Consider the following 14,158-nt stretch of genomic DNA (forward strand, 5'->3'; position numbering starts at 1 on the left):
AAAGTGACTTAAACTGCACCCGTTTCTTAATAGGCAGCCAGTGGAGTCTTCTGATGTCGCCAGAAACCGAGGCGAACTTGGGTGTCCCTGTAAGCAGTCTGGCGGCCGAGTTCTGTAGAAGTTCTAGACTATGCAGCAGACGCTCCTGGATATTGAGGTAAAGGCTGTTACAATAGTCCATCCTTGTCATAGTCAATGTGGTCACTACTGTGCGTTGATTTTCCTTTGGAAGATACTGTAGAATTTTCTTACAGGTTCTCAGGGCAAATGTGGTAGTCGAGACAACTGAGTTGACTTGGTCTTCAAACTGAAGCCTATCATCAATCAAAACTCCCAGGTTTTTTACTTTCCTGCAGGGGGTTGGAAGTAAGCCCAGCGAAGCTGTCCACCAACTTGGGTCCAGAACTTGAGATCATTGCCAAACAAAATGACCTCCGTCTTGCTTGAATTGAGTTTTAAGCAGTTCTGGGACATCCATATACCCACTGCATCCATACAATCATGAAATCGTAGTTCTGTCCCCCTCTCTTGCCCTGGTAGCAGAGACACCACAATCTGAGTGACATCTGCGTAGGATGTCAGATCGAATCCAAATGACCTGATCAGGGGTGCAAGTGAGGACACGTATACATTAAATAGTGTTGGACTAAGAGAGGAACCCTGCGGCACCCCGCAGGGCACAGAAAACGGTTTAGAACAAAATGTGCCAAGAGACACTGTCTGCTTTCTGTCCGAAAGGAAGGACTTCAGGAGTTCCCATGCTTTGCCTTGTACTCTCACATTCCCACAACCGGTCCATCAACAAATCATGATGGACCGTGTCGAAGGCCGCGGACAAGTCCAGCATGATCATTGCGGCCTTGCCTCCCTGATCTAGTGCGGCCCTAATTTCCTCTGTGGATTTTAACAGAGCGGACTCCGTGCTATGACCTGCTCTGAACCCGTATTGGGTTGGATCTAATACTTGAGCTTCCTGTAAGTATGTAGTAAGTTGTGCGTTTATACTTTTCTCGGCCAGTTTAGCTGGCAGAGGGATGTGCGAGATAGTTTGAAAGTTATTAGGATCCTTCGGGTCCAGGTTGGGTTTCTTAAGTAGAGGCAGAATTGATGCGGATTTCCAGGCTATGGGGAAATGTCCTTCCTTGAACATGGCATTTATGATCGTGGTCAGCGATATCGTAATCGGTTCTGGGGCTAGCTTTAAAGCTACCACTGGACATGGATCGTAAGGAGAGCCTGATTTAGTAGACATCAATAACTTATAAGTCTCACTGATAAGTAAAGGTGCGAACTCATCAAAACTAAAATGTGAGCCTGATCGTAATTTGTATCTCTCTCCGACATCTGATTTCCCATCTGTTGTAGGGCCATTAAATGTGGCGAAAATAGCCTTCACCTTACTCTAGAAGAATCTAGCTATTTTGTCGCAGAGCTCCTGGCTCGAGGGGATACTGGGAGTGCCCGGGTATGCCAGGCTGATTACTATTTTAAAAAGTTCGGTAGCTGAATTTATAGCGGAGTTTATTAGATTGGCAAAAAAAGTTTTCTTAACCGCTCGGAGAAGGTGTTTATAGGCTACCAGGTTTAGTCTATATGCCTCTTTCTCTAAGGCTTTGTATCCCTTTCTCCACTTCCTCTCTTATAGCTTACACTTCAGTTTAAGATCTTTTAATTCCTGTCCATACCAAGGAGCAGAGGGCCGTACTCTATTAGAGTATAGAACCTTTTCAGGCGCTAACTTGTTACCGGCTGCCTCAAGCCAGTTAGAGTATTGGGTGGTCGCCTCTTCTATATCTATTGATAAGTGAGGAGAGGTAGCGTTCAATAGATTTTCTAGCTCTTTAGCCTCAATTTTATTCCATGCTCTAAATGTCACTTGCTTCTTTGCTAATTTTCTCACCTCATGTTGACTAGGAAATGCCAACTCAAAGCATACTGCCACATGGTCAGACCAGACCAGGGGAAGCAGGCCAGTAAACGAGAGTTGCGAGTTATTAGAAAAAATCCCATCTAGGGTATGCCCTGCAATGTGGGTGAGCCCAGCAACAACCCATTGATCAAGATCAACACTTTCCATACATTTCAAAAGAGTCGCTGTATCAGGGTCAGCCGGGGCCTCTAAATAAAAATTAAAATCTCCCAACAGGGTAAAGGAACTGGCACAGATACCTCTTTCCAGCAAATTTCCCACTGAAGTTAGAAAAGGCGCCCTAAGGCCAGGTGGTCTATAAAGGAGAATCCCTTTAAAAGTAGCCTGGTGGGAGTAATATACACAGAATTATATTGCCTCACCATCTGAGATGGATACATTTTCAAAGGTCGCATTAATGGTAGAATGATGAATACCAGCGAGCCCCCCACCTCTCCTGGAAGGCCTATTTAAGGTATGACAGGTGTAGCCAGGGGGTGTAGCCTTAACTAAATCTGGACCAGATGCCTCGTCTGTCCATGATTCTGTAATAAAGGCAACCATCATGCCCTTTTCCTCAATTAATCTGGTGCATTCTATACTATGCTTTACAAGGGATCTGGCATTCAGCAAAATGCACTTCAGTCCCTGTGATTGTAGCATGTCTGCACACTTCTGACTTGATTGATACCGCGGCCAAATTGGCTGGTATCAAAATTCTGGAAGCATGACTTTACACCTGGGACATATTGTGGGGCAAGTAGGCGATCCCTTAGCCAGGCTATGGTTAGAACATCCGGCCATTCGGCCAGTACTATTTAAACTACTTCGATAATCACTTGACAATTGTAAACTTGTTGGCTTACCGCTTCCAAAACCAGCAGGGGTTCTGGCGTTGGGCGCTAGACTGGCGCGGACGGGCGCAGACGGGCTTGCTTTTGGACAACCGTTTCTTTTGCTGCTAAGGGCAAGAGGGGCAGAAATGTTCGGAGAAGCTTCAGGATGCTGAAACAGGTACTTGTCAGTTTATTGATTTGGTTGCAAAAACTAAGCTTTCCATCAAACCAAATCCCAAGATTTTTTTACAGGAAGCCCTGAAGGTGAGGCCTGGGAGACTCGTCTGGCCAGAAACTATACCAGACCTAAGGGGGAAACTCTCCAAAGAGTAAAATCTCGGTTTTATCTTCATTACATTTCAGCTGAGCGCACGTGAGCCAATTGAACACCGAAGCCAGACAAGTTTTAATATATAATACATATCACATTATTTCTTATCACCTGACTTGTGATCTTCAGTCTGCTACAGGACTACTGAATGTGATCCCTGGAACAAAAAGGGCCAATCTGTGTGGGAGATCCTTCTTTCATTGTGCCTCTGTGCTTTGGAATGACCTCGCTCTGCACACTAGAACTGAGCCAAGTTATGTGCTCTTCAAGAAACAAATCAATTAAGTCCTCTTTGTTCCTGCAACTTGCCTTTCCAGTTTTCTCCAGCAGCACGTGCCAGCACACCTTCATATGAGTAGCTCTTGCCCTATGTAAATTATTTTATTTATTCATTAACACTGAAGCCACTACAAATGTCATAGCTGATACTGGATTTCCTGCGCTTGGTCACAAACAACCTTCAACGTTTACAGATGTTCATGTTACATCGATGGCTCAAACAAAAAAGTTGCTTAACTGTAAAATGTTGTTTTTGCACAGGCCTCAGTCATGGTAATCAATGTGATGTGACTGCGATGTAGATGTGGCAGAAGGGGCTGAAGCTACAAAATGCCTCTTCAGCTTTAAGTCAGCCATCAAAATGGGCCTCCTTCATGCCTTAAGTCAAATGTGTACCGCATAAAGGAGGAGTTTTGATTCGGTTCAAATGTTTCTAGACTTCTTCAGAGGGACTGGCAAGTTAAAGAACAGATGCATTTGCCTTCACATTGATGACACAGCCCAGCTAGTGGCTCGGCATATTAGAGGCAAGCTGACATATTGGAACAAGAGAGGAAGAAATAAAAAACAAGAATTCACAGAACCAGTTGAAGGTCTTATACTGCGGGTTTGCCCCATTGTGCCTGTGCCCAAACGCCAAGCAGATGTCAAGATACATACATGTGGACATGCATCACCCCAACGTGGCAATTTAATATGAAAGGCACATTTCTCCTAGAATATAGGACATTATTTATCTTCTAAATGGGCCAGACTTGGACCTGATCAATTTCTATCATCAGCGTGAGCTTGAGAAGAGGCCTCTGACTATGTTAGCATTGTTATAACCCACAGTCTTTCTGTTCTAATGCAAGCATCTCAGCTTCGGTCTAAACTCTGCCACAGAGGTCTTTCAAGAAGATATTCATATCATACAAGGCACAACCTGCTTGAAGTACAGTGATGACACATTTCTATTTGGAAGGTCAAAGTAAGATCATGACATGACATTCAGAAAGATTTGCCAGGCCCTTCATGCTGAAAATCAAACACTCCACTCCGGCACCAGAAAACGTTTCAGCTCTCAAATCCTTCCTAGGCTTAGCAAGTTACTTCACTTATTGTATCCACAAATTTGCCAGATTTAGTACTCTGTTGAAAGAGCTCATAAAAAAGGATTATGAACCTTCCTTACACTTTGATGTAATCACTGATGGAAGTCCAGCAGGCACGGGAGCCATGCTGGTGCAATCAGGCTTAATCCCTGAAGTACTATGACCAACTAAGCATATGCCAGTCTCAGTTTCAGCAAGACAGAAGAAGCATATTCTCAATCTTTGAAAGAATGCCTAGCTGTTTTCTTGTCATGTGCATATTTGCATCTCTTCCTTTATGGTAAAGCCTAAGCATTAGTTAGTGATTACCAAGTTTTCCTTTCAATCTTAAGAAATCATAAAATAAATGTGGCCCCCTCGCGAGAATAGAAAGATGGGGCCTTTGCCTGCTTGATTACAGCTTCAAAATTATTACAGACGTGGGAAAGACAACAACCCTATTAATTTCATAACAAGGATCCTTATACATTAGAGGCATTGTCAAGCAGGTAGAATCCTGTACTCACAGCAAGAATATGTTAATCCCCAGCAGCAGTCAGTGATCCATCATTACAGGCAGTCTCAGACCTTATTGACAATCAATGGTAGAGAGAAACAGAACATGCCCAAAAAGAATAGAAACACAGGTGTTTGCCAGACCTTAAATCCTTCAGGAACACCCAAAACAAGAGTTGGTTAAACACCACCATGGACTCATTCTCAGAGTCTCTTGCCTCATCCTTCCTCACGCACTTCAAAATCAGGTAGTGGAACTAGCCCATGAAGTAACTGAGGGAAAGCAGCAACACAACACTTGGTGTGACAGAAAGTATGGTCTCCAGCACTTAATGCCCTTGTGGAGAACAATGTGGGTGAGTGCCATATTTAAAAATACTTAGCAAGAATACAGCGTCTGAGCCTCTGCAAACATCCATATTGCCAACTCATGTCCATAAGGGGTAGCCATTGACTCTATTGGCCCTACTACCACAAGCCAACACCGGCTGGTATAAATGGACAAATGTTCCAATATTTTGGAAGTGGTGGCAAACTAGCATGCCTGCAAATGCGGTCATAGATGTCCTGAATAAATTGTTCTTCAATTTTACCATTTTTTTCGTTTACCATCAAGTCAGATCAAGGCCCATCTTTCAATGGAAGAGAAATCAAGGACTTTGCAACTCAACTCTCCTTGGGATTGAACACAAAAATAACCCCTCTCTTGTCTTATCAAGCCTCTGCAAATAGCAAAGTTAAAAAAAAAAAACACATCTGAAACACAGTGTCAAACCTTGCATGACTCAAGGGACAAGTTTCACAGCACCATCATTGGGTCATCTACTAGAATAATTTTTGTCTGAAGAATTACAAACCAAAAAACATCATGATCTTGAAAACATCTAACTACAGGGTGTGTTGTCAAGCTTGACCCGATCATGCCATAATGAAGGGCAAAATCAAGAAGTTTGCTGACAGATCATCACATATGCATCACAGTGGCGTGTAATTAGTGCAGACTATAGCAGTCACAAGGAGGACCCAAACTACAATCTTTACCCACATGTCATCACCGATATAAAAGGGACAATGGTAATGTTCATCACAATAAAATGCTCCTACTTTGAGGGGTTTGATGGGACTCTAGTGAATGGCTATCATTTAAGTAACAATACGAATATGAGATGCTTACAGACTTTGAACCTACAAGGAGGGGGTGTGCTCTAAGATGAAGCATGTCATCAAACAACTGTTTAGTGAGTCAGAGCCCTTGTAAGTAAAATGAGTGCCTTTTGATCGATCAGGCCGACGGCCCAATTTCGTATGTAGGGACTTACTCTCTTTTGATTTTCAGGCATAATATTGTTGCCTGTTTCTATATCCTCTACACCATGGTAATGGGTTTGTTTGTTAGGCCATTGTAGTCACTATTCACTTTATAAAGAAAGGTTGTTCTTGCAAATCCTGTGAAACGAAAACAGATTCTAAAAACTATATCAGTATGGCCCACTTCCATTTGTCTCGAACGTAGCTGCCCAGATATTGTGCTATTCAACGCATTAACTCAGTTCCTCCACCAGAGGAGTAAATATTTACGTGTTGACCCTCACATGTGGCATGGTGCATCATTTGCGAAATTTTTCTTCTTCGCCTAGGTAAATAATTTAAAAAAAAAATTACAAAACTATTTGCAGGGAAATATTTCCTGAAATGGAACGCTGTGCTGCTGTTTCCTTATTGTGAATATCTGTGATTTTTTTCTACCGGATTTGTTTTATTCTGCAAAGCTTGCATAGCTTTTAGAATATCGGTGACTACTTAATGTGGGAAAACATTCATATCTATATACGCCACTAATTGGTACTACCAGTAGCAGGAGCACAGCAAATGGTTCTATTTCAGCCTTAAGACACAAGACATTTGATCTTCACTTTTGCAGAATGAGTCAACTAACTAGACCAGTCCTCACTACGCTGTTGTCAATACAAGTGACACAACAGTGGTTGCATTGCACCGATTCATCTCGGCCCACAAAAGGATTAAACAAGTTACAAAGCTCATTCTGACAAAAGAATCCAAGTTTCTGGAGCCGACTGGTATATTAAAATGTGTACTTTCTTTGGTATGCAACTTGTACCCATTGAAGTCCATCAAGAAGATATCTGTGATCCTAGTGACTTGTAGTACATGATGATCAGGCCAGACAGAAGGATGTTATAGAAGGGCTATCACTGTTATCTGTAGCGGAAATACACACTGCTACAAAAGGCGCACAACTGCTCGCTTCAATTTGTGGACACAGACTGTTTCAGGCATTTATTGTGACATTTATTGTGACAGTGTCCCATATACTTACATCCACTCCTGTGCAACGTCGCTTTGCCACTTTGTGTGCTGTCTGCAACCATTTATACTACCCCACACCTCTCTCGACCAACTGCAACATGTGCCACTATTCTAAACATACCTTGGTGAGTTGGGAAGCCCATCTTGTGAGAGAGAACTGGCGTAATAGTGCTTCACGGGTCTGTTTAGTAAAAAGAGCAGCAACATTAGTCAGACTGAACACTGGTTGAATACAAGCTGCAATGCAGTGACTATTCATAGGTAATTGTAACTAAATTAACGTAAATGATCACCTTTGCATCCATAAGTGAGCCGAACACCAGAATGAAGAATCCCTAAAATGTAGAATAAAGACATTTTAAATAGTAAAATTTTCGCACAGGTATCCAAACAGCGTTATGTTTTAGAACAACAAGCCAGAGCTGCCAGCCAAGCGAAGGAACATTGTGTTGAAATCAGAATTTGGATGGAAGAAGTAGTGAATTATTAGTGAATATTTTGTAGCAGACCAAAAGTAACATATGCGACCCTTAACAACAAAAGATTGTTATGAATGCAACTAGCATTAAGGGGGATTTACATTGAAGGTAAAATAATCTTACCACTAAATCATTTCCTGTGCTTTAGCATCTGCAGTCCCCAATATGGGGTACATAGTTCAACATTAATTTGAGTTAATAGTCAAAATATGATGCCAGCTTTGATGATCTAAAATAGGGAACAAAGACAATCAGCTGAAGTTTTGGCTAGGTGCAGTCACAAAATACTCAGGAAATGGCAGAGGTTTGCTTGCTCTTTGCTGGAGTGTCATGGACACTGCCTCACTTCTGACCCATATAGATCAGCAGACAATTTTGGCTGTCTAAAAAACCTCATGCCATCCACTCTAAAAATAAAAATGTAATAATAACAAGTATAAGGAGAGAGAGGACGTGTTGTCCGCTCCCCTCATCTGTTTTCATGGTTTGCCACTGCTTGGATGGGCACCCATCAAGGCCCTGGCATTTCCTGGATGATTACATTATCACATTAGTGTTCGTGTTAGGTGTGCCAAATGTCTCTACAATGCAATATTCCGCCGTTTATGTCTTAGGTTACGCAGTTACACTGCAGACATCTTCTGACATTTCTTCATAACACTTTTTTTAGGGTACAGATAAAGTCTAATAATGCAGTCTGTTGAGCAAATGGGCCCATTTTTATTATTATTAAGGCAAAGAACATTATTACATTTTTATTTATAAACTATGCCTTTTCTTCACCTATCTGACTGGACATTTTATATTGCAAACTTCGAAACGCATTGCAAATAATAAAACCACACAGTAAAAAAGCTTGTTTTGTTGATAAATGTACATATGTATGCTTCTCTTTCGCAATGCATAGATATGCAAGTATATCTACTAAATAATTTAGCAGATTTTAATGCAAGAAGAGGATATACTTTAGGAGTGCAAAACTCGTAAATATCGCACAAAATGTTATACTATGCCCCAAGGTATGTAACAATATAGAGTACTCCTAATATTGAGTGCATTGACTACTGTACAGTGGACTACCTGGACTCATGAGATTGGCATCAATTTAGTTAACTGTAAATAAAAAACATGTTCTGTTATTTGGTGACAGAATGATTGCAAATCAAAACACAAACTGGAAATAATGTTTTCTTTTTACTAAAAATTAAACCCAATCACAGGGGACCATGTCAGGGAAAACTAAGGGACCTATTAGGATGTCGGCCATCAGTGGTTGTTCTCCCAACATCCAGGGTATCGGTCGGCCGCCGGATTACAATATTGGTGGTCAGAGCGATTTGGGCGGGGGGAAAGACCGCAGCCTCTGACAGGCTGAAGAAGCCAGCTGGGATAGTGGTTGGATTCCTAATCCATACAATAGGGCATTGCCTGCTCAGGCACAGCCATAGGGATTAGGATATCTCTTTCTGACAGTCCCAAAGCCGCGAACAGGCACCCAGAAAGGGACTTTGGGGGCCCTAGCAGTGCCCCAGTCTTCAGTTGGCCACTACTCAGTGGCCAGCGGGGCACATGTGGTGCCTGGCACACAGTGAATGGATTGGCCATATGGTGCCTGGCACACAGTGAATGAATGTTTAAAAACATGCCTTTTCTAGTGCGGCTTGTGATGCGGCCCTGATCCAGGCCACAGCACAAGCCGCACTAGAAAAAGACATGATTCTGACTCCTTCACGGCGGTCGTATCAAAATATGGCAGGTGGGACCGCTGACTACTTGTCGGGCGATCCAAATCCCGCTACAATGGAAGTCAGACGCTTGTCCAATCGCCATCGTAATGGGACTCTAAATTCTATTCTTTGTTTGGATAAAGAGTAATTTACCAAAGAAACAATGTTGATAATAAGGCATAATGAGTCGAATCGGATTATGATAAATAGAAATGGCAAGCTAGTGATTTAGATGGGGACAAATGATGACTACAAGTGATAGGTGAATATTTCGGGACAAGATTAGAGTATGCCCAAATATGTAATATTGACATTTGAATGTAAGTTAATTAGGGGACATCATTGTGTAGCTGATATTATGGCTTAAAATAACTACTTGAAGAGGATATTTCCTTGCTGCTTTGGCATTTGTGACTCATATAGTGACCAAAGTGTCCTCTATGTATAGCTTTTTGTGAATGAATTCTCACCAAAAATAACTACTGACTGATTTCCAACCAGGCATAATCTGTTTTGTCTCGGCAACAGACTTTCTGTGCAAGGCCTGAGATGGCAAGAGTTGGGTAACGTTTAATTTTCATATCCTGGCCCATCAATGTAGATTACCAACCATTTTGATTTGACTAATCATTTACCTGGGAGAAGCAGGATAAAAACAATAAATAAAGTGCATAATAGTGAACAGATAAACTTTATGTGGCCGATTGGCTAAGGTAAATTTATAAGTGTAGGTTTACTCATGGGTGAATTTACTCTTATGCATTGGAGTAACTTTATTACTTTGGCTATTCACTATATCCAAGTGTAAAGCTACTCCAAAATGTAGACTTATATGTCCCCACTTCCCCCGAAGCCAAGAGTAAGAGGTACATTCATGAGTGTAAAGTTATTAGCAGTAGTTTTTCACACATAAGCGAAAGTAATCTCAATCTGGACAGAGATCTTTCCATGGAAAAGTATAGAGAAAACTAAAAACGTTTATTAAAATTTTAAATAATGTTGTAAATATATTTTAATGGTAAATATTATGTGAAATAAAACAATGTTAGAGCACTATTGTCTCAAGGATATATTGACAAAATAATTAATAGAAATATATATAAGTGATGTATTATAAACAAATATCCCACCTATAGTAAAATGTTTATTTTATTTAATATGTATTAAAAGGGCTAAAAGTTATGTACATATTTAATTTAAATCTGATTTACAAAAATTAAAAGATACATTTATTTTAAAATCTAAGATAGTTTGTTAGAACAAATATAATAAAATATAAAATGATCTCTATATACATTTTAAAAGTTGACATAAGTTCATTTATTTTATTTTTAATAGGGTTTTTTTTCTGTCCCTGCCTCCCATCAATGAAAAGGTGTTACACTTCTAGTGGGTGGCCATGTGTGTCTATGGGCTTGCCCCATTAACACACTGATAACTATTTTGTGCCATTTTTTAAAGTATTAACTGTATAAATGCAGCTTTTGAAAGGCAGCAGGCTTACTCTTTTACATGTGGCTGTTTGTCGCTGGCTAAATCCCTCATTAACCATCCTGTAAACCCTTGATAAGCCCCTCCCATTTTGTAATAAGTATTCTAAATTTTTAAGTCACTCCTCCTGTCCCTTCCACACTTACCACAAAAGCATGTGTGCACATGTTCAGAGATCTCTGCAACTGGGACGGAGATCTCTGTGTACAAAAGATAGGAACGATGGAAACAGGAGTCGCCTCACTTGGGTAAGTGGAAAGAATTTTGTAGTATATGTGTTGTAGTTTTGCAGTACTATTAAACAGACTACAAAAAAAGTTTGTTAATAGGGTCCGATACTGTTTAAGAAATTTGAAATCACAGGTCGTTATGTCAAACTGTACATCCAAAGACCTCACTGGCAATAAAGCCTATGACCGTTTAGTCTCTTCTAGGGAATTTTGGAAATTTGGCTCTGAAATGCAATATTTGGGAACTTGTTTATCTGGACCTTGCCGGAAAATGAAAGTCAGAGTTAGGAATTGGTGACTAATGCATTTTGGGGTATTTATATAAGCAAGTGCACCTGATCAACAACATTGAAAGTCTTTATAAAAAAAGATATGAGAACGAAAATCTGGAATCTGGCAAATCGCGTGTTTCCTTGCATGATCAGCTCAACTATTCCAGGTTTCGGCTTTAAATTCTAGACTTTGTAGCATGCTTAATTCTAATAAAAGGAACAGGACAACAAATCATGGAATGCAAAGAAAAAAGATTTCTCACGCACGTAGCTGGGAAATTTGGGACATTTGAACAAGTTTGTTTCAGTTGCACAATGGCTGATGCTTTATCTGATAATTCCGGTGAGATCCAGCTTGTCGATGTTACAGAGCCATCATTTTATCCTTTTACAAAGAGTACATCATCAAATTTGCAAACCATAGATTTACACTCAATGGATAACATTGAATATTAAAGAATTGGCAAGACATCACAGACTTACCTGTAGCGAATTCAGAAGCGAAAATATTACGTTTAGTGGGTAGCTATTTGTTATCAAAGTCCCTATTCCAAATCCCCAGGTCAGGCCTAGCAATGGTGTTAAGACGGCGACGCTTTTAGCAATCTTGACTATCGTACTCTTCTCTTCTTTTCTTGGCTTATCTCCAACAGAAGGCCTCAGAAGTGTTGTTATGACCACAGCGAGTATGACAAAATTGACAGCAACAATGGTTAAGGCGGGTACAACAAAGGCAAGGAATGCCCTGGTATTCATGATGTTCAGCCAACAACTATTGCCTTCTCTGTAATAGTTCTGTGGCCTTGTAACAGCTACAGTAACAACTGATATGATGAGTGGGCATCCGTAGCCCAAAGAGAATGCTATGGCCAACATTGTTGTCTTACTCATATCACTCAAAACAAACACCAGGCGATAAAAGAGAATAAGGCCCATGGTCAGCATCCAAAAAAATAGCGAAAGGTAGAAAAAGTGGGCAAAAAATGTAGCAGCATCGCAGGCTTGTGCTGTGCTTGTGGTTGCATTGGTGTAAGTTTGATTGGACAATTGTGGTGTGAGGCTTGCGCCAATGATGAACCAAATATCTGCAATCAGAAGCGATACAGCGATGTTGACCAAGCACACATGCCTCATGAAGGATGTCTTATTTTTGGTAACAGATTTCCAAACCAATGTTTCAATTATGAGGCAAAGAACTAAGCTTCCCATGGAAATGCCCACACCAATGTACGTGATGTACTCTAAGGTGGCCTGCCTCTGTTTTTCTTCTTCTGTTGAAATGCCTCCAGGTGGTGAGGATGAGGACGACATCAATACTGAGAAGGCAGTCAAGTGATCGCATGTACATATGACTTGATTTCCTTGTTCAGTGGCTCTGCAGCCTTCTGTGTCCCAATCACCTGATCCGTTGGCATTGAAATTCCAGAAGACACATGAGGCATTAGATAGGGAGCGGTTGATTTTACCAAACACCATTGATATCTTAAAATCTTCACTTGAATTAGTGTCGTTCTTGCTCGCCACAACTGTTGACATCACTAAGCCATTCACAGACTGATTTTGAGTTGCTGTCAAAATGGTATTCAACTCGGAATAAGCGATGGTAATTAAACTGGAGCTGCGAATAGTCGACAGGGTCTCGTTGGCAACTTGCACATTCCCTGTTGCATTCGCAAAAGAAAAGTTTTGTTTATAGCTCGCAGTCTCATTATTGACAACAATTCCTTTCAAAATGATGGTCTCTGTCTCTTTTGTGATGGTGTCATTTATCTGAAGTAGTTTTGAAAAGTCCTGCATGGACTGAAGCAGCCGAGAACCGCCCTCAACCCTCTGTGTTTCATTCACAGTGTTCCACGTCTCTTGCTTCTTCACAATCACATCTGCTGTATTGAGAAAGTTCTGTAACAAATCAAACAAATAATAAGGTTGTGTGACAACACTGGAAAGTAAAACAACACATACGCAAACACAGGTCAGAGAATTTGTTATAGAAACGACTTGCCATGAAATAACAACTTTGTGGCATATTGAAGGGTTTTAATATTTTTAAAGTGCAGGCAGATACGAGGGCCCAGGTTATAGGCACAACAAACAGTGTAACAAGTAAAATCAGATAATATCCAGTCTGTATAGATAACATGGGAGACCTGTGGAAATAAAGCAAAGGTGAGATTCGGGCTAACAGAACGAAATAGTAGGATATGGAACCTTATATATAAGAAAACAGTGAAGTCATTACATTTGTTCAGCCTGCCACACATCAGGTTTTTTAGATTACCTTTAAAACTGGTAAATGCTTTGGTCTAGTCTTAGGTAATTAGTCAAATGTGTTACAGGGTTTCACTCCTGCAATATTTAGTGATCTATCACCAAATTTGGACAGGCACCATTTTGAGATGAACAATTTGCTGTCTGCAGAGGAGTGAAGCAGAAGTGTGGAATTGTGAAAATGACGGATAGGTGCTGTCTTAATGTCCAACATCTTGTTGGACATTATTTTACACTTCTTTGTGAACAGTAAATGAAAGTGAGAAAAAAACATCTATGAATTGTATTTATTTTTCCTATTATTGCATGAACCAGTTTTTACTTTGTGTCGATAATCTGCTCCCCAGCGATTCTCACTGGGGAGCAGATTTTCGACACAAACTGGTGCAGTCAAACAATTAAAAGCAAAACACAGTTAT

At 40.7% G+C, this 14,158-nt stretch overlaps 1 protein-coding gene across 2 annotated transcripts in view; it reads right to left on the reverse strand.

The window, feature by feature from the left end:
• Positions 1–14,158, reverse strand: part of LOC146816680 (adhesion G protein-coupled receptor F5-like) — an 873,687-nt gene that overhangs the window by 53,376 nt on the left and 806,153 nt on the right. For both annotated transcript variants that reach the window (XM_085610573.1, XM_085610572.1), the window contains exons 17-19: positions 11,955–13,370; positions 7,566–7,607; positions 7,394–7,453 (exon numbers count right to left, since the gene is read on the reverse strand). In XM_085610573.1, coding sequence (XP_085466699.1) covers positions 7,394–7,453; positions 7,566–7,607; positions 11,955–13,370 — 1,518 coding nt within the window. The remainder of the gene's footprint in view (positions 1–7,393; positions 7,454–7,565; positions 7,608–11,954; positions 13,371–14,158) is intronic.

The sequence above is a fragment of the Triturus cristatus genome, chromosome 6 (genome assembly GCF_964204655.1).
Source record: "Triturus cristatus chromosome 6, aTriCri1.1, whole genome shotgun sequence".
NCBI lineage: Eukaryota > Metazoa > Chordata > Amphibia > Caudata > Salamandridae > Triturus > Triturus cristatus.